Below are 21,654 nucleotides of genomic sequence, written 5' to 3' on the forward strand. Positions count from 1 at the left end.
GCATATTTCAGAATATGTGGAAGAGTTGCTGAAACTGGAGAGATTTGTTGGGATGTGCACCAAATCTGAAACCTGAACCACTTCTGCAGGTAAGTGTGTTGGGTGAAGGGCTTTCTACTGTGTAATAGAATGTCTTGTACTTCCTTTGAGCAAGAGCTTTCTAGGTGCTAGAACCAAGCAGGAACCATGCTTTGAGGCAGACAATCCCCAAGTTGGGATGCAGGATATGCTCTTTGTCCTGTGAGATGAGGTGAGGAATGGTTGGAAGGGAGATCGGAGGGCACATCATGAGCTGTGTCAGGTAAGGGTACTGGGTCTGTCTTGGCCAAGTAAGAGCAATCAGGAGATGTGAGCTCCACCCCTTTTTATTTTTAACAGGACCTTCAGCAGTAGAAGAAATGCAGAAAAGGCGTAGAGAAGATCCTCGTCCCAGGGGAGAAGGAGAGCATCACCCAGAAAGTGCTGTCCCATCCCCGCTCATGGTGGCAATGGCTCGATGAGCCTCCTGGAGTGATCAGGCTCTGATGAGACAATAATTCAGATAAGAGTAAATCATTATTCCCTGCAAACGTAGATGAGTGGCTACGAATGAGATAACTTTGGAGAATCTCAGGGGGAGGACTCTGTATTGGTAATGGTCATGTTACAGAGTGAAACTGAAATTGTCTGTCGGTAGTATTGAAATATGAAAGGTGTCCTGTAGATCGAGTGTTGAAAACCAGTCTTCCTATTCCAGTGATGGAATGATCATTGATAAGGTGACTATCTTGAACTTCTGAGCTTTGACAAACTTGTTGAGAGGTCTGAGGTCCAGTATAGATCTCCAACCTCCCTTCTTTTTGGGTATTAGGAAGTAATGAGAGTAGGACCCTTGCCTTGAAGATGTTGAGGAACTGGTTCTGTATCTCCTAACTGCAGGAGTCAGTCTATCCCTGAAGAGGGATGGAGAAGGGTGTTGTGGAGGGGGTAGAGAGGTGAAGTGGATGGAGTACCTGGAATGGACTCATCTGTCCAACATTATGCATTCCCAGGCACTGCAAAATGCTGCCAAATGGTGGCCAAATGGGTGCATAGTGATAGACAGTGGTGGGGAGTGGTCTTGTAGTGCCTTGACCTCCCTGTCAAAAGTGGTGCTTAGAGGCAGGGGGCTGGGTTGAAGATTGTGGACTGGATGGCTTATGTTTCAGGAATTTTCCATTTTTACTTTGTGGATCATAGTGGCATTGTGATGGGAATTGAGATGCATAAAGTCTGTGTTAGGATTGAGGGCTAAATGTCTCTTTTGCCCCTCTGTGTAGATTCCCAGCAACTTGAGATTGGATTTGGAATCCTTCAAGGTGTGGGGGCAGGTGTTGGTCTTCTCAGTGAAGAGCTTCACACCTTTGAAGGGGAGATCCTCCACTGTGGTCTGCAACTTTTTGGGAATCCTGACAAGTGGCGCCATGATGCCCGTTTCATAACCCCGGATTAGGGGTTACTGCTGGGGGGGAGGGCAGAACTCTGATCAAGAAGGGCACCAGGGTCCATGAAGGACACGGGGGCCAGCGACAGGTGAGACACCAGCCGGCAGAGAGTGCTCTGGGTTGGAAGAGCTAATTTCCTTGATGACTATCAGGAGGTGCCGCACTGGTGAGTCATCATCCCACCACAGGTGTCTAAAGCATCCAAGTTCCTTTGTGGACCAGGCCACAAAGCTCCATTTGAACCCAGAGCCAAAACCACTGAAATAGCTAGTGGGGCAACGCGGGCTGAAGAGAGAGTAAGTAAAGACAGAGACACACATGTTTACATACTCTTCGCATCAGTTGTAAACACCACTATCCTTCAGCTTCCTTGGTTCCTTTCACAACATCTTTATTATGTATCCAGACACGGTCTTGTTTGTTCCTGTTGGTGTTTACATTGGAAAAGTCAGGTCTTTACCACCCTTTTTGCTGGAGGGCATCAGCAAGATCCTTGGAGTATCTGCATGGTAACATGACAGGAGAGCGAAACCTGAACTGCAGCTCATGTCCTAGCCTCCAAGTCCCCAATTCACTTGAGCATGTGCATAACTTTCAGCTTATGGCCATATGCTCAAGTGCCCTGCTGGATTGGGGTCCAACTGGTGGCTCAGGTGACATACTCAGCCAGATAGAGCTCCAAGATCTTGCAGTATTCTTCCAGTCATGAAGACAGAAATGAGCACCTAATCATGTAATGAAAAAAGTTGAAACTCTGGGTTTTACATCATAAAGCAGCGTTAAAAGGCTTCTTTTTGTCTGGCTGTTTCAGAATTCACCCTTAAAATAACCTGTTGGGTAAATCGCCCATTACTGCTATATCCAATATATACCAGTAATGACTATATGTTTTCAGAGTAATTCTCTCTAGATAATCAACCTAGCAGAAAAACTTTGCTTGGTCTCATACCTCCTTTATATAATACTATTAGTAATGAATGCTTTAGAATTGAACATAATTTTGATTATCTGGCCATTACTTTTGGTTTCTCGAGCTCAGAGACAGCTGGATTTTTATAAGCTCACCCTGCTGTATTGAAGATAACAAATGTAATACAATAATCAAACTTCTGTAACATAGAACACAGAAAGAGTGTGCCTATAGTTCTGTCTATCTATATACACACACACACACCACCTTAAAGGAATTTTATCTTCAGAGGGAGGGATATAAAAAAATTTGCACAATGCTCCTATTCATTATTCATACCCAGAGCAAAATGTTTCTTTCAGTATCAATATTTAGGCTATGCATTAGGGAATGAAAAACTTATGGTAATTTCATTAAATTATATAAACTTATCCCACCATGAGGCTTACTAAAGCCTGTGTTAATAAAAATCATAGCATTACAAGAATACTGCATTTAAAAAACTTAAAAATAACCCAGTGAAGATGGTGGAATAGGAAAAAAAATACTATACTGAAAGAAATCACACTAAATCCTAGAACAAACATAATTTGATACATCACATTAAAAAAGTTAAAAGACAAGGACAACTTAGTTTATTTACAAAGGACCTGAGAATAAAAATAAAAGAACTTGTAATCAAAGGGAAGGAAGAAAATAAAAATACAAAGTCAGGCATGCCAGGAAAAGATAAGGAAAGTAAAAAAGGAGAATAAGTTAATGAAAACCAAAAGAGTTTTACAAATATGAAAGCAGAGGAAAAATAAAAATGACTAGAGAGAAATATCATGTGTTACTAAGGGAGAAGAGAAAAAAATCAATTATTCTAAAATGCTTTTAAAAATCAACATTTAACAAGGAAAAAATCAAGGATCCAGGCAACAAGAAAATTATTGACTTTGTCTATGTAGCTGTTGATTAAAAAGCCACTATGGGAATATTAGGAAGTACGGAATATCTAAAAGTGTCAGCAAATCTGAATGTGATGCATCCTGATGGTAAGAAGGAGGTGGCCTCTGCATACTTAGGAAAGGAGGGATTAAAGAGGTGCAGCAGTTGTATACCACTCTGGGTTTTCCCCAAACCCCAGGAGTTCACTTTATTCATGTCCTCCACAGATGGAGCTACAGAAGGGCCATTCCAGAGTATGTAGGCAGGGCACATCTAGTGTCTCATCCAGATTATTCCTACCAGGGGGCTCTATAGGAAGTTACTGGGTGAGTTTAGGGGCTTGTATTAATGCTGGTTTTGTGACATTGGTATATATCTTTGTGTGACAAAAATCAAAATAAAATAGCGTCTGAATAAGGCTCCAGCACTGAAGAGAGTCAAGCAGTTGCTTTACTGAATTACTGGCAATTGCTCTACAGTATTCTTACAAGGCACAGAGATCTGCAGAGGTACCAGTATATAGGAAGAAAAGTAATTTGTTGTGCTAAACTTCAAAAAAAGGAAGACTGTTATCCTGGCAATTACCATCTGCCTTCAGTCTTCAGCATAACATAGAAACAAATACAGCATTCGGACTTTGATTCAGCGGGTACTTAAAGCACATGGCTAATACACCAGAGGAGGAGGAGAGGAGTCTTTGCAGAGGAGTCTTTGAACCCCTTATCACATGGAAGGTGGCCCCATGTCAGCCTGAAATAGATCACTATGGAAGGGGCTGGCCAGTGTGTGTGTGTGTGTGTGGGGGGGCTGCTGGATTGATACTTATTCAGATCAAGTTGACCAAACCAGAATGGGGGGAGGGATAGCTCAATGATTTGAGCATGGGCCTACTAAACCCAGAGTTGTGAGTTCTATCCCAAGGAGGGGTATTTAGGGAATTGGGGTGACAAAAACAAACACACACACAAAAACTGTCTGGAGATTTGCCCTGCTTTGAGCAGGGATTGGACTAGATGATCTCCTGAGGTCCCTTCCAACCCTGATATTCTATGATTCACAGGTGTGCAAAGGGGTAATACCCCTTATTCTATTTATATACTAGACAAGCAATGATGGACATTGCTGAGTCCATGTGCATAGGCTGGAAAGGTATATTCTGCTTTCCCTTACCACCCCCACCCCTACTCACCTCCCCACAGGGCTGGGTGTGTGTGTGTGTGTAAGGGTGAATTCCATCCTGTTATAACTGTTTATATTGTAGCAAACTCAGTTAAGATAAGAGCCTCATTGTTCAAGGCCCCATAAGAAGGCATGATCCCTGCCTGAAAGAGTTTGTAATCTAAGATGACATGATAAATGGATGTAACAAACAAGGAGGTGGAGGGAATGGGTAAGCAAAGCCAAGGGTAGTGCTATGAATAGATAGCTGTGTAAGCCACAGGCTACAATATGCATGACTTGATAGTTCTGAGATACTAAAAACTGCATAAATAGATGAATATACATTATTAAATAAATATTGGCACAACCTCAGCTCCTTTACTATGTAGACCACCAGAACCACGCACAGTAAACAATACAAATTTGGAAAGAAGAAATCATACCAAAGCTGATCACCTTTGATAGAATTACACAATGAGCAGATGCAGGAAATACCATCACTGAATCTGGCATTTTATAGTGACGCTAAATCGTATTAGACAAATTCATTCTAAGTGGCTTAGATATAATGGGTGAGTTCACTACTGGGCTAAAGAACAGTCAATTAAGTGCCTTCATTTTCCATTCCCAGCCAATTGAGGCCAGCCTGACAGTTATGAGGTAGGATTCTATCTGCCCACCCAAAACAGGACCCATTACCCACCTTTTGTTCCTAAGATAAGGCATGTGAGTGCTTCACCTAGATCTCCGGAATAAAGTAGAGCAGTTTGAGAGTCTGAAAGGAATCTGCATCCAATTCTCAGAAGACTGCTGCATGGGACTATTGAGGTGTGAATAAGAGAGTGCAAACATAGATATTCTTTTGGCTGGGCGAGGGATTCTGGGTCCCCAGAAACAGAAAAATAAACAAGACAAAAGAAAACAAACCAGCCAACCTCCAGAGCAATAGTTGATTTCAAATGGCTCTCAACACCAAAGCAACCGTGCTGCCCTTGAACTGAAACAGGTGAAGTAAGAGAAAATAAGCTGCTATCTAAAATGTTTTCATTTACAATTAATAGAGAAACATTGCCTCAAACTAGTGCAATTCAAGCATTAAGTTAAACATTTCTTTTGGCTTAAAATGTAGTTATAAACATTTTATAAAGGTAATGCCAGACAAAGGAACTGGGGGTGGGTGAGAAATAGTTCAGGTTGTAAGTGTTAAGCAGTTACCATCTTGCCAGTACAGATTTATAGAGTACTTATGATTCAGAAGGATCCCAAAGCACTTTACAGCTACTGCACTGCCATTAACTGGATCAGCATCTGCTCTGGTGAAACCTGCAGGAGGCGGCTAAGTGATCCCTTCGTGTAGATTTTGCCATGTCATTCTGTTGGTATGTGATAGGGATGTAATTTTCTCCTTTGTGGAATGAGCAGCTGAGTTCATCTCCAAGCTCTAAAGACCTCTGATGATCCAAAGGAAACCAGATCCATCCATACACAGGCACTGTGTATCCATGTTGGCTCTGTGTCCCCACTGATCACACCCTGGTAATGTGTCTCTAATGGATCCATGCTACAACGGACTCCCCATTTAGGAGACTAGCCATTGTGGAGAGGCTGACATGGGGAAGATGACATGGCTTTACTTTTTGCCAGAAATTTTCAAAGGATATGGACTGTGTGTGTATAGGGGGAAATACATGTTCTTCAAACCCACTACCAAAAATGAGGTTGCCTATTCTCAAGTTCCCAGATCCCAACCCCATGGAGCACTTCTAAAGGGCCTAGAGGAAGGGATGGTGCTAGAGAGATGGCTGACCAACTACCCTTCTGCAGATAAGTCACATATCATGGAGATCCCTGCATGAAATATGGGAACATAATCTACCACCAGGCTTTTAGGGAGGGAAGAATAAACTTGAAATTCAGGGGAAATATAAGCAATAAACTTTGTCTTGTAAAATATGTTATGAAATCTTCAGTGGCCATAAGTGCCAGGACCTTTCTTTTGTCCAGTAGACAAAGCAATGAGTTTTATATCCACTACTGCTAGATTCCAGAGTAACTCTAGATTGAATTGTGTGACTACTCTGATCAAGATAAATGGATATCTCTCTTCTCAATGGATGTATGTAACTCCTATTGCTGTTCCTAAGAGCTCTGCATTCAGAAAGAGATGGCCATCATATTCCAAAAGAAAAATGTGATACAGAATAGCTGTAGTATAGCAGGTTTGGCATTCTTCACATTTCCTGCCCCCTTCCCTTGTATTTAATGTAGACAGGGTGAACATCTTGGACTGACCTTTCCATTTCGCAGCTACTTGGAAAAGCAGCAAAAAAATTGGCTACTATAATTAAATACATTTCTGCATCAATTATAGCTGCTGGGGAAGCAATGAAGACTGCTGTATGTTAATAGGGGCCTTTTGCCTACCTGTATCATTTGCATGTATAAATCTAGCTTCCTAAAACATGACAACTTTGCTCACTTATGCACACACAATCATGTCTTCATTTGCTCATTTTCAACTGTCTATACATCCTTCCTCATCTCTAAATAATAAATATACACACATTTTTAATAAAGGAAAAAGTTCATTGCTAACTTTCACACCTTATTTAAAAATTAGACAGTCAGAGTTAGTTATGATTAATTACAAATATACAAAACATCTCAATAAAAGAGCATGGGATGTGGAGACACTAAAAGGATCCATTCTGATCCCACGCACATCTATGCCAAAGTTTCCATTGATTTCAACGTGAGCAAGATTGGGCCATAAAATGAACAGGTTCATGAGGAGCCCATTTAAGAAAGTACATAGTCTGTTTGGTAACCCTAGTGACATAGGACAGGCTAAAGATAAAGCTCCATTACTTAGATTGCTGGCTACACCTTTAGAACTTGTGTCCAAATCCTGAAAAGAGCCTGGGAACACAGGAAATGTGTATAGAAGGCAATGGGGCTGAAGAACAGAATCCTTAGCCTCTCTATGCAGATGTGTGGGGACCCTAGGCTATGTCCCATTGACTGTACCAGACCAGAGACAGCTGCCACACTATCTAAGAGAAATGAAGACCTTCACTGCTTGACTCTCTCAGCACACAGAGAAAATGTGACGTTTCTGCTAAGGTGCTTTTCAGAATTTGGCCCTTAACGTCTGAAAAAGTATGGATTAAAAATGGGCAGCGAGTAAATTAATTTCTGTGCCTACTACATTCATTTGATTTGTAAATCAGTCGTTAGGTTCGAAGTTTACCTAGTAATTACTACCTACAAATAGTACTTTTTACAAATATCATTATTCTACTGAAAAAACCGTATGATTTTAAGGAACAATTTGAAGGGCTTGATCTTACTCGTATGGGGAGTATGGACGTGGACTTCAACATAAGCACTGTTAGGCATTGGGTGATTTGCCAGGAACTGCAAAGCCTTTCCAACCTATTATTATATAACCAGTATCATAATCATCCCATTATTAAACCAGAAAGTATTCAAAGAGCATGCCAATTTGATTCTTTGGAAAACGTATGGTAAAACTAAGGAGCCATCCGTTCATTTCAAATGAGAGTTCTCAAGGTTTTGCCTTAATAGTAACACTACAGCCTATTCCTATTTCATTTCGACACTTTGCTTCCAAACTTATAACAAAATTCAGACCTTCTCCTAGCTTACATATAATTTATTCACAGATCACATGTACTGAATGATGAAAAACTACACACACTTTTTCACTATTATTCAACGAAGCTTTAGTATCTTGTATTTTTTTTTGCTGCAACCACAGCTGCTCAAGTGCAAAAGAAGTCCAAACCAGCCACTAGATCCAAAATTAGCATTTTATTCAGAACGTTGGGGTCAGAGGTGTATCATTTATATTCTGGTACACAATACAGAGGCAACGCTGTTGTCAGAAGTCTTTCCAGTTCAAAAGCTCCTTTTTCCAACATACTGTGTATTTACTAGTACCACCAGTATCAGGCCACCCCGTCTTCTTTTTGGTACAAATTATGTAAAACGTTTGTGCTAAGAACTTTTCTCCCGCCCCAAACCAAAAAAATTAACATAAAAAATAAAAAATAAAATTGAGTACTCTAACTACAGTTCAACAATTGAATCAATGTCACTTGTTTGCAACCTGTTTTGTAAATACTTTATCCATAACGAAAGATATAAACATGCAAAAACCTGAATCCATAGTCCAAATAATACATACACATGTTCTGAAGTTTCTGCACTTCCCAATAGACTATGCCAATAAAACATTATGTACACATACCATTTTTACAGTGAAGTGGAAAAAAAAACAGTACCAGAAATTTTAAAAAAAGTGTACATGGATTAAGACCAAAATGTGCCTAACATTCTACCATAAGGAAAAAAAATCAATTCTGCTACAAACTGGTGATATGAAAACTCCCTTTATTTGCAACCAGCTGCATAAGTTTTAGAATTTTAGTGAAAAAACCCCTAACATCTAAAACTAGAAGTAATGTACATTTTTCAGTCTCATGGTCATCTCCCCCCGATAATAAAATGGCTCCATGAGGGTTTTTGTTTGTTTTTAAAATTTCCTTATTTTAATAAAAGCAATGCAATGTAACAAAAGCATGTTGAAGCATACTGTGATTTAATTTACTCCTCCCCACCCCAACATATTTTGTCTCTTTAATGCATCATTTCAGAAATCAGTACCATTAAAGCCTTAAACATAAAACTAATTCCGATCTGTAAAAGGTACAAAAAGGCACATAAAATCCCAGTGCTTCTGTACTGTAAAATTCAAGTGTAACTGAGCTCAATATTTTTTTCCAAACAGCATTGGATTACTGATATTCCCACTGAGCCCAAATTGGTTTGCAGCCTATGCCAAAGCCTTCAGCAAGCACTTGTGCTAGTAGACTACAAAGTTAAAGCCTAGCTTCTGTATGCTTTTTGGGAATATCAGTTGAAATGTTTGTACTTGTCCAAAAACAAAGTTCACTTTGAAGTTCAGTCATCACCTCCACCATACATATCAGCAAGTTTCTTGAAACGTGGGCCCCAGTCATTTAGGTAGTCATAGTCTTGCTCACCACCACTACTTGAAGAGTTAAGAGAGCTCAAAGATCCAGCAGTGGAGCCACTACCTTCATAGTCAAAGACTAGGAGGGAGTCATATGGTGGGGCTGTAGGGTCATTGTCAGCTGCTTTAAGTCCCTGAAATAAGGAGAAAAGAAGAAAGACAAAATTCTATATGTGATACAGGGAGCAAAAATGTAACAAGAATATCTCAATTCTATCACATCCACTGCAGGCTGAAGAAAACAGATTCTTGCTCTTATCCATTTCCTCAGATTTCAACTAATGAAACAGCATTCATAGTTTTGAAACTTCAAAAATATAAGTAATGAGTCTTCTGTTCTTATGGTCAAGTTCCCAGCATTAGCTGATTTTGAATTTAATTGAACATATGGTTACACTTCTTCAGAAAACATTATTATTACTGTTCTTTCTATTGCAGTAGCAACCAAACAGGGATTAGGTGTTGTACAAACCAGTACAGACATTCCCTGAGCCAGAGAGCTCATAATGTAAGATATACAATCGGGACCATCACTTGAAGAAGAACTAAGATATGGACAGTTTATGATAACATGAACAAAACCACAAACCATTGGAGTCAGGGGTGTGGATGGGTAAAGAAAGGAAAGGTTATAGGACAGACAAGTGTGTTTGTATAGATAAGTTACAACAGCGGTCTCACATGGTCACATGTAAGACAGTAGGCCTTTGGTTAATCTGCATATGCCACAAGACACTGGTATCTCCATAAATAAGTAATTGGGAGATATTTAACTTCACTTCTGCTCCCTAGTTTTCAGCACTCAGGTCACTTACCTCTAAGCCCCACCACGAGGAAGAGAGCATTAATACATAATGGCCTAGGCTTTATGAGTTTTACAGTGATCACACAAGAGCTCTCGTGCATCACGTCACAAGTGCAAATAATACATTTCACAAGAGATCAACGCTATATGTACGATAAAAAATCTAGACATGTGTTAATGTTTTATTCAATTATTGCTTTCTTGTGATTGTAACCTTTGTTTCAAAGTCTTCAATCTATCAAACAGCCAAAAGATAATCCATAATTTTAAAATTCTGCTTCTAAGGCTGAGGAACATAAACCAAAGAAACCCAGCACCCTGGGTGTCACCATAATTATCAATGGCGCTCCAAGGACTGGTGAAGAAGTAGGAATAAGACAGATCTGGCAAATACAACAGCCTGGGTTTGCTATATTGGTGGGGCTTATTTCAAGGCAGGGATAACAGACAGCTATTGCCAATCTCATTCTGGAGAGACGAAAATATTTCATTTTCTGAAGACATTTTGAAATAAATACAAAGCTGGGCATGACTTATGTTGTCTTCTGTAGATGAAGGATTTCAGTTATCAACATCCTGAAGATAATTTAGAAGATCACTTCTTTAGCCTGTCCTGAGGAAGTAAGTGACTTGAATTTCATTTTTTAGGGGAAGGCCTGAAGGGTTTGGAGCAGGCCCTAGAATTCAGCTTTTAATGAGAGACTGTATTTTGGTGAAACAATCTGATGCGTTAAAGGACAGATGTCATGGCCATCCATATCTGCCAACCAAGGAGAGAGCCAGAATGCTCCATGACTTTTACAGCAGAGCTTCTCAGCCCACAGGATACATCTTCAAATGAGCTGCAAGCAGAAGTGGATGAAGGTCTCCTACCCTAGGTCAGAAAAAGTGGTGGGCCCCGTGCCAGAACTGTGGCCCCAAGCCTCCCCTTCCGCCTGTGGCCCCACCTATAGCCCCACCCCATTCCATCCCTTTCCCCTGGAGCCCTGTCCATTCTGCCCACAGTCCCGCCCAATTCTACCTCTTCTCCCCCACTGTGGCCCCAAGACCAGAGAAGCTCTGTCCCTCTGCCATTGCCCAGGGGCTGCAGCGGGAAGTGATAGTGTTGAGTGGTTGCAAAGAAACTTGGGATTTAGAGGGTCATGGCAATACAATCGGAGACCATGGTTACATACCTGACACTTCTCCTCAGCAGCTAGTGGGTGGGAGATTAACAGAGAGTTAATCGGGAGAACAGAAGAGTGTGCTGTCTGCCGGGGGCTAAGATACAGGATGTGGACTTGAGCCTGAATACGATCTTAGCGGGAGCGGGAAAAAATCCATTGATTATCCTTCATGTGGGAACAAACGATACGGCTAGTTACTCACTGGACAGTATCAAGGAGGACTATTTCAGACTGGGGAAGAGGCTTAAAGACATCGAGGCTCAGGTGATCTTCAGTGGGATTCTGCCGGTTCCTAGAGCGGGGCGACGAAGGAGGGACAAGATTATGGCAATCAACAGATGGCTCAGGGAGTGGTGTTATAAGGAGGGCTTTGGGATGTACGGTCACTGGGACGCATTTACGGATAGACGACTGTTTGCTCAGGATGGACTTCATCTCAGCAAGGAGGGAAATAGGATTCTAGGATGGAGGCTCGCCGACCTCATCAAGAGGGCTTTAAACTAGAAAGTTGGGGGAGATGGTTGGGAAATGTTCGGGAGATCTCCACGCCAGAACATAACCTGGAGAGGGAAGTAAACAAAGTGAGCGGGGATACCCTTGTGGCCCCAAGATTTGATCCAAGGAGGAATAGTGGAGTAGAAACCAGAGTAACGGGTGATGCTGGTGGCAGACAGTTTGTGCACGACGGGGGAAAGAATGTCACTGACGGCCAACGCCGAAAATTAAAAGGTTTGTACACTAATGCGAGGAGCCTAGGTAACAAGATGGAGGAACTGGAGTTACTCGTGCAGGAAGTCAAGCCGGATATTATAGGGATTACCGAAACCTGGTGGAATAGTACTCATGACTGGAGCACGGGTATTGAAGGCTATGTGCTGTTCAGAAAAGACAGGAAGAAAGGCAAAGGTGGGGGAGTAGCCTTGTACATCAATGATGAAATTAAATGTAGCGAAATAAGATGCAATGGAATGGATAACACGGAGTCCGTCTGGGCAAAAATCACGCTGGGTAAAAAAGCAACTAGAGCTTCCCCTGAGATAGTGCTTGGGGTGTGCTACAGACCGCCGGGATCGGATTGGGATATGGATAGAGACCTCTTTAATGTCTTTAATGAAGTAAACACCAAGGGGAAATGTGTGATTATGGGGGACTTCAACTTCCCGGACATAGACTGGAGGACGAGTACTTGCACGAATAATAGGGGTCGGATTTTTCTGGATGTGATAGCGGATGGATTTCTTCATCAAGTAGTTGAAGCACCTACGAGAGGGGATGCCATTCTAGACTTGGTGTTGGTGAGCAGTGAGGACCTCGTAGAAGAAATGGTGGTAGGGGACAACCTTGGTTCGAGTGATCATGAGCTGATTCAGTTCAAACTAGATGGAAGGATAAACAAATGTAGATCTGCGATTAGGGTTTTTGACTTCTCGAGGGCTAATTTTAAAGAGTTAAGGAAATTAGTTAGGGAAGTGGATTGGACGGAGGAATTAGTGGATTTAAATGTGGAGGAGGCCTGGAATTACTTTAAGTCACAGCTGCGGAGACTGTCGGAAGCCTGCATCCCGAGAAAGGGGAAAAGAACCATGGGCAGGAGTTGCAGGCCAAACTGGATGAGCAAGCAACTCAGAGAGGGGATTAGACAAAAGCAGAAAGCTTACAGGGAGTGGAAGGAAGGCAGGATCAGTAAAGAAAGCTACCTTGCTGAGGTCAGAACATGTAGGGATAAAGTGAGGAAGGCTAAAAGCCGCATTGAACTGGAACTTGCAAAGGGAATCAAAACCAATAGTAAAAGGTTCTACAGCCACATAAATAAGAAGAAAACAAAGAAAGAAGAAGTGGGGCCGCTATACACTGAGGATGGAATGGAGGTTAAGGATAACCTAGGCATGGCTCAACATCTAAACAAGTACTTTGCCTCGGTTTTTAATAAGACTAGTGAGGAACCTTGCGATGATGGAGGGATGATAAACGGGAATGTGGATGTGGAAGTGGATATTACTGCAACTGAGGTAGAGGCCGTACTTGAACAGCTTGATGGGTCGAAGTCGGAGGGCCCGGACAATCTCCACCCGAGGATATTAAAGGAACTGGCGTGTGAAATTGCGAGCCCGTTAGCAAGAATTTTTAAGCAATCGATAATCTCGGGTGTTGTGCCGTATGACTGGAGGATTGCTAATGTAGTTCCTATTTTTAAGAAAGGGAAAAAGAGTGATCCGGGTAATTATAGGCCTGTTAGCTTGACGTCTGTAGTATGTAAGGTCTTGGAAAAAATTTTAAGGGAGAAAGTAGTCAAGGACATAGAGGTCAATGGTAATTGGGACGAACTGCAACACGGATTTACTCAAGGTAGATCGTGCCAAACCAATCTGATCTCCTTCTTTGAGAAGGTGACGGATTACTTAGATAAAGGAAATGCGGTAGATATAATTTACCTAGATTTCAGTAAGGCGTTCGACACGGTTCCGCACGGGGAGCTGTTAGTTAAATTGGAAAAGCTGGGAGTGAATATGAAAGTTGTAAGGTGGATAAGGAACTGGTTAAAGGGGAGACTCCAGAGGGTCGTATTGAAAGGTGAACTGTCGGACTGGAAGGAGGTCACCAGTGGAGTCCCTCAAGGATCGGTCTTGGGACCGATCTTATTTAACCTTTTTATTACTGACCTTGGCACAAAGAGCGGGAATGTGCTAATAAAGTTCGCGGATGACACGAAGCTGGGGGGTATTGCTAACACTGAGAAGGACAGGGATACTATTCAAGAAGATCTGAACCACCTTGTAAACTGGAGTAATAGAAATAGGATGAAATACAATAGTGAAAAGTGCAAGGTCATGCATTTAGGAATTAATAATAAGAATTTTGGATATACGTTGGGGGCGCATCAGTTGGAAGCGACGGAGGAAGAGAAGGACCTTGGGGTACTGGTTGATAGCAGGATGACTATGAGTCGCCAATGTGATACGGCTGTTAAAAAAGCAAATGCGATTTTGGGATGCATCAGGCGGGGTATTTCCTGCAAGGATAAGGAGGTGTTAGTACCGTTGTATACGGCGTTGGTGAGACCCCATCTGGAATACTGTGTGCAGTTCTGGTGTCCCATGTTCAAGAAGGATGAATTCAAACTGGAACAGGTTCAGAGACGGGCTACGAGGATGATCCGAGGAATGGAAAAACTGCCTTATGAAAGGAGACTCAAAGAGCTTGGCTTGTTTAGCCTGGCCAAAAGAAGGCTGAGGGGGGATATGCTCGCCCTATATAAATATATCAAGGGGGTTAACGTTAGGGAGGGAGAGGAATTATTTAAGTTTAGTACTAATGTAGCCACGAGGACGAATGGGTATAAACTGGATATTAGGAAGTTTAGACTTGAAATTAGACGAAGGTTTCTGACCATTAGGGGAGTGAAGTTCTGGAATAGCCTTCCGAGGGAAGTAGTAGGGGCAAAAGACTTTCCTGGCTTTAAGACAAAGCTTGATAAGTATATGGAGGGGATGTTATGATAGGATCGTCAATTTGGGCAATTGATCTTGAATTACCACCAGACAGGTCTGCTCAATGGTCTGCGGGGAGATGTTGCATGCGATGGGTACTGAGTTGCTGCGGAGAACTCCTTCTTGGGTGCTGGCTGGTGACTCTTGCCCACATGCTCAGGGTTTAGCTGATCGCCATATTTGGGGTCGGGAAGGAATTTTCCTCCAGGGCGGATTGGCAGGTGCCCTGGAGGTTTTTCGCCTTCCCCTGCAGCGTGGGGCACGGGTCGCTTGCTGGTGGTGTCTCTGCAGCTTGAGGTCTTCAAACCATTTTTGAGGATTTCAATAACTCGGTCCTGGGATAGGGGTTGTATAAAATTGGATGGGTGGGGTTCTGTGGCCTGCCTTGTGCAGGAGGTCAGACTAGATGATCAGATTGGTCCCTTCTGACCTATGAGTCTATGAGTCTATGAGCCATTGTTGAAAAGGACTACAGCCAAAGCACTCCTCCCTTGAAGCAAGGGCAGAGTAGGGAAGGAAATCTCTCTTTCTTCTCCGCTCTCTCTCTGAAACAATTCTCTCCTGGGGCTCCCTGAACCAGCTTCTTACCCAGGTTTATGCCTAAAAGCTCTGTCTGGCCTTACAGATTTTAGAAGGCTAAATTAGTGCCCTTTGCTAGAATCTCAGCGATAATGAAAGGAATGGTCACAAAGGCTCAACAAAGAGGGTTGACATGTGGAAGACAATATAAATAGAGTCACTATCTTCAGGGGTTTTCAACCCTGCAGTTTCTTTCACTGGACGTGCAGAATTTTTTCAAGGCTTTCAGCTGAAGTATGTACTTTGGCAGCCACTGTCCACAGATTAATTGTCAGCCAAAATGCTAGAAGGCTTAGTGAAGAATTTAAGAGTGAGGGCCCTGTCAAGCCTTTCACTCTTAAATTAGCACATAAAAATTTCTCCAAGAACAGCTTTCTGACAAAATAGATTATCTGCAAGATTGAGTATTTCCTTGGAGATTATCCCTTTTCGGTAAAATTCATTCAATATGGTTTGACATGGCATGTTGCAGGTCTAATCATGTGATGTAACAGTCTATTGCATGGACATTGATTTTTCTAGAAAACATCACTAAATCAGTTAATCAGGCCACATGTCACATCTGCATAAGAAAAGACACACCAGTAAAACTATGGGCCTGATTCTCTACTGCCTTGTGTAACCATTCATAAATATGTAAAATGAGTGTACAGTGTTAGCAATATGATTTAATAGCACGTTATGCCCCCTTTGCATGGGTGTACATGACTACACAAGGCAGCAGAGAACCTGGCTCTGGATATTTAGTTTTGTATATTTATGATACTAATAACCTCAGCCAAGAACATTTCTAGATTTTAAATAAATGCTTTGGGTTGTACAATATCACTGAACTGGTAATCAGTAGCCAGCACTCCAGTCATTTTTTCGAATTACCTAACCAGGATAATTGGGACCCTTTGTTATATTTCTTTTCTGAGTTTTCTATCCTGATAGCTATAATAAGGACAAATGAGTCCATCAACCTAAATGTCTGTAGCTGGAGTGCAATGTCTTATCTAGTCCAACATCAAAGCTCTAGTCTTTTTTGTTCATTTCTGCTCTTGAAACAGAAACACAATTTTACTTACTGAGCTATATATAGCTGGGTCTACATTGTTGAATGTTCTTCGTTTCAGTCAGCCCTTTAAGCTTGCTCGGGGCTACAGACTCCCATCCTTTTGGATGTAGGTAATGGGGAAGGAAGAGAAGTCCTGCTTCAGCTGAAGAGGTTATGTGGAAAGTATCAGAGCTATCTTGTAAAAGCCACTCACAATGCTGGCCTGGAGCAGAAATTCTCGAGCTATTCCTAGAGAGTTTTCACAGTTGATCCACTCTCAGGATGGCCAGCTTGTGAGTCTGACTCTGGGATACTAGCTTAATCGGTATCTGTAAATAAAAATAGTTTTCCCATGCAACAGTAGAAGTTCTGCCAAGCACCAGACATCTACAGCATGAAGCCAGGCTTACATACTGAACAATCTCTTATTATTTTCAAGTTGGTACTTGGATTTTCCTGGTTCAGCATCCATTGCTGGCAGTGGACGAAATAAAACTGTTGCTGTGCCATTGAGTTTACAGGATAGAATGACAATGAAAAGTTCACTGTTCCAGAGGCTGTACTTAATGTGCAAACTGTGTTCTTGAGAAAAGGTACCAAGAGGCAGCGTTACGGTGATATCAACATGGTTAAACTTAAGTTGACATTTGCACTTAAAGCAAGGTTAAAAATCTCTCTATTTCATCTTCTGATGCTCCAAATTTAAACACAGTAACTCTTGGGAGGACAAGTGAATTTTCCACAATATATCCTTGGCAAAATATTCACTAAATTTTACAGGGGAAATTTAAAATGAGACAATTTCCCCTTCCTGTTGCTGAATACAATCACCACACTAACCCAATCTGCCATCTACTTCTGTTGTCTGGTGCTATTTCTATGACTAGCGAGCTCTCCATGACTTCTTCAGATCTGTTCAGTACCAGGAGGAGTCCCTGTCTAAAGGAGCCAGTAAGGTCATTTGGACTGGCCTTTCCAATCTTAAGAACCACAGAAGGTTTGCCAGATGGCTAAGCTGCCTCAAAAGTGGAGATGTAAACTTTACTCAGACAAATTTGGCTTCAACTTTCCCCTCTTTCTGCCCAGGCCCCGGCTCCTGTTACTCAGAGGAGGCATGAAGGAGAAAGGGGAATTTGCACCCAGAGTTGACCAAGGAGGTTCAGCAACCTTATGTTTACATAAGCTAAGCACACACAATGCTCTCATTTTAGCTATTGTTACCAAATGATAGGAAAAGGTAAACTACAGAATCCTGAACAGAAATGGGGAACATTAGAGAATCAATGTTCTTGTGCTTACATTTTCATAAATTCCTAGTTCTTTATCAGATCTGAGAGATGTGTTTGGTGGTGCTCGGAGGGGGATTGGGAATAAGGAAGGGAAGCCTAAGGGTTATATGAACAATTGTAACAATCTAAGAGTTGGCTTTTGAAGAGACAGCACATTGAAGGGCTCCATCTTGCAAAGACCTTAACACCATCAACAACAATTTTACTTCAAAGTGAGTGAAGGGTCCTCTGCTTCTCATGGGATGGGGCCTTTGGTTTGTGATTTACATTTAATTTACCTCAGGCTATGTCCTGTGTTGATTAGAAATAGATCTTCAAGATGATTTAGTTGGTGTTGATCCTGCTTTGAGCAGGGGGTTGGACTAGATGACCTCTTGAGGTCTCTTCCAACTCTAATATATGATTCTAAGATTTCTGTTCAGGGACAGTTGACTCTTGAAAATGTACTGTTAGCCTGAATAAAACTATTGCACCGTATGCTTAATTTACACTCGTATGTAAATCCTCAAGTATTCTAAGTGTTAATAATGTTCCACTTTTTAAACTCAAAATAGAATGCAGAATGTCTACAGAGGATTGCTAATAACACATGACTTATCTTCCCAACTTGTTTGTACACTGGACTGGAAGAAAAGGAGTTTTTTCCTTAAAATTAGAGACTCATCTATCCACTGAAACAGACAAAGCAAGCAAGTCCTTGTGGTAATTTTTGTTTATGCCCACAAAACATATAATTGAAAGTCACAACTGGAATTCTTTTCTTTTTTGGAAAGTGGTTATCTATTAAGAATAACTGTTTTAATATTTTCAAAATGCTTGAATGTTTTAAAAGTATTGCATATTTTAATAGTTGTTTTCAACAGTCATTAGGATGGTACAGCATATTCAGTTACATATTCCTCATCAAGATGGGTAGATTTCCTAGTGTATTACTTGAGTAATTTGGACCATCTCAAAAAAGATACATTAGAAATGGAAAACATATACAGAAGGGCATCAAAAATGATTAAGTGGGTTGGAAATCTTCCATATGAGGAGTGATTAAAAAGACTAGGACTGTTCAGCTTAGAAAAGAGATGGCTAGGGGTGATATGATAAAGGTCTATCAAATCATGACTGGTGTGGAGAAAGTTAATAAGGAAGTGTTATTTACTCCTTCTCATAAAACAAGAACCAGGGGTCACCCAATGAAATTAATATGCAGCAGGTTTAAAACAAACAAAAGGAAGAATTTCTTCACACAATGCACAGTCAACCCGTGGAACTTGTTGCCAGAGGATGTTGTGAAGGCCTGAACTGTAACAGGGTTCAAAAAAAGAACTAGATAAGTTCATGGAGGATAGGGCCATTAATGATTACTAGCCAGAGTGGGCAGGGATACAACCTCATGCTCTGGATGTCCCTACCCTCTGACTGCTAGAAGCTGGGAGTGGATGACAGGGGATGGATCACTCGATGATTGTCTATTCTGTTCCTTTCCTCTGAAGCACCTCGCATTGGCCACTGTCAGGACACAGGATACTGGGCTAGATGGGCCATTGGTCTGATCCAGTATGGCCATTCATATGACTAGGAATCTAAGCCTTGCACTACCTGCATTATTATAAGATTCTCAGCACATACGGCAGAATGAAAGGAAGAGGCTTTTATAGAACTCTGAAGCTCCTGTATGCAAATGCACATTACAAAGTTCCATTCCAAAGACCTTTTTTAGATGCTGGTAAGTAGACAAAGGGACTGCATTGCCAATTCTGGTAAAGACAGTTCAAGTTCTTTTGTATTCTTTGCTGCTAATTTCTGTAGCATTTCTCCCAACAGCTTTTCACCTGTGACTTGGATGTGCAGAGTATCCACTCTGATGACTGCCTGCTGTCCATGGATGTAGGCACAGCTTCCTTGTAGCCACTGAATTAGAGACCTTGTTCTTCAAGCAAATCATATTAAGGCCAATAATTTACATAAACATTGGTTGGACCTGTCCAAAATCTGAACCAAGTCAAATTCGCACAAAGCAAGCATCATTCTCTGAGGCTAGTAAGCCAGCAGGTTACCACAAACATATTTTCCTGAACAATGACAAGGAATCCTTTTAATTCTTAGATCCATAGCTGCTGATCCTGCAATGTCTGTGATTGCTAACACTGTCTACGTAGCTGGTGATGAGGGCTTCAAAGAACTTCCCACAAGATGTCTTTTGTCTTAAAGTCTCAGTAATTTTTTGTATATAAGTCTGTGTGAGGCTACTCCTCTTCTGACTTTAGGGACCTGTGGTAGTTCATGTAAGGGTATGAGATTTTTATGATTCTATTTAACATTTTAATTTTAACTAGGACTTCCCATTCGGAACCTACCATGTCCTTCAAGGAGGAAAATAGGTGAAACATCAGTGGGAAGATATTTCTCTTTAGTTTTGGGACCTTCTTCTTTCATTTTGCCTGGTTTGACTGCCTTGCAGCTGTAGTATTAAAGCACTCGGTGAAAAACCTGAGTGTATGGTTCTCCAGATCATCACCAGATGCAGAGAGCTCGCCCTCCTTAGAAGCATAGCCAGCAGGAGAAGGGAACTCTTTTGTTGTAGTTTCTCACGAGTGACTGCTGCCCTGTGCAAATGGGGGTGAGGTTGCAATACCCTGACTGGACAAAAACCTTGCCATGGGGCCCTGGGAACCATCTGAAAAGACATCTTCCTGCTTCCCAAGCTCGTTAACTTCCATTTGAGTACTTAAGGAAAGACTTATGAGCATTTGGGGGTTTGCTAAATAAAATATTACGTTTTTTGAGAACAGAAAGAGACTTCCCACTGCTGAAAAACAAATTGAACTGTTCAAATAAAACTGAAATTATAATACAATTGTTCAGGATAAGCCAAACTTACAATTTGTTCAACTGGCAAAACCTGAGGCAGATGCTCATGAGGGGCATGGCTTAGTCTGAAGAGCCCCAGCAACAACACTGGACTGTCTCTAGCTTCCACAAGCAAGAGGTGTAGCTCATTGTTTATGGCTGATGCCACGTGCTAGAATGATGCACTGTGGTGAGGACTGCAGAAGAAAGGTGCTGAAAACTTGAGTCTAAATGGTTTAAAAAACCCTTTTAGCATTAGAAAAGTAACTGTTATAAAGACTTCTTAAAAATAAAATGATGTGTTTCTGAAATTTGTTACATATTCAAGGATCAGTCCACCAACCCTTACGTACGTAGCAGTCAATGGTACCACTTACATTGGTAGAAGTTTACTCATGTGAGCAACAGTTTGCTGGAACAGCTCCCTACATTGCAAAGTAAAAAAAAAAAAAAAGCATAACACTGAAGTATAATTGTAACAGGGTAGTTGGCCCCTTAAATGGAATTGGGCCCAGCTCTCTTGTTCCAATCCAGGTGTGCCCTAGTTTGGTGTAATGTCCCTAGAAATTAGAAGTGAGAGACACCCCAAAGGCGAGGGAGAGTTTAGAATGCTGAGTCCTTAAAGAGAAAGAGAGAATCCAGAGTTCTGAGAGGAGCAAGAGCTCAGAGCTTCAGGGAGGGGAGGCCCCTAATACAGGGAGGAGTGGCGCTGGTGAAAGCAGGAAGCAGGAAGGCAATCAGGGGGTGACCTACAAATGTCCCCAGATCAGAGAGCCAGAGCCAGAGAGAACAGCAGAGGGAGATGCCTGCTGGCTCTTTCAGCAAGAGAGCTGAAGCCAGGAGTCCAGAGAGGGTCGAATCTGGGGAACAACATAGGGGTCAGCCCGCTGACATTTCTGGGCAAGTGCTGGAACCCTATCC

The 21,654-nt window shown here is 41.7% G+C and overlaps 1 protein-coding gene across 1 annotated transcript in view; it reads right to left on the reverse strand.

Moving 5' to 3' along the window:
* Positions 1–8,301: 8,301 nt before the first annotated feature.
* The window catches only part of CDH2 (cadherin 2), a 208,860-nt gene continuing 195,507 nt past the window's right edge, over positions 8,302–21,654 (reverse strand). The window contains exon 16 of the mRNA XM_050941947.1: positions 8,302–9,657. Coding sequence (XP_050797904.1) covers positions 9,451–9,657 — 207 coding nt within the window. The 3' untranslated portion in view covers positions 8,302–9,450. The remainder of the gene's footprint in view (positions 9,658–21,654) is intronic.

Source organism: Gopherus flavomarginatus, chromosome 2, assembly GCF_025201925.1.
Source record: "Gopherus flavomarginatus isolate rGopFla2 chromosome 2, rGopFla2.mat.asm, whole genome shotgun sequence".
Lineage (NCBI taxonomy): Eukaryota > Metazoa > Chordata > Testudines > Testudinidae > Gopherus > Gopherus flavomarginatus.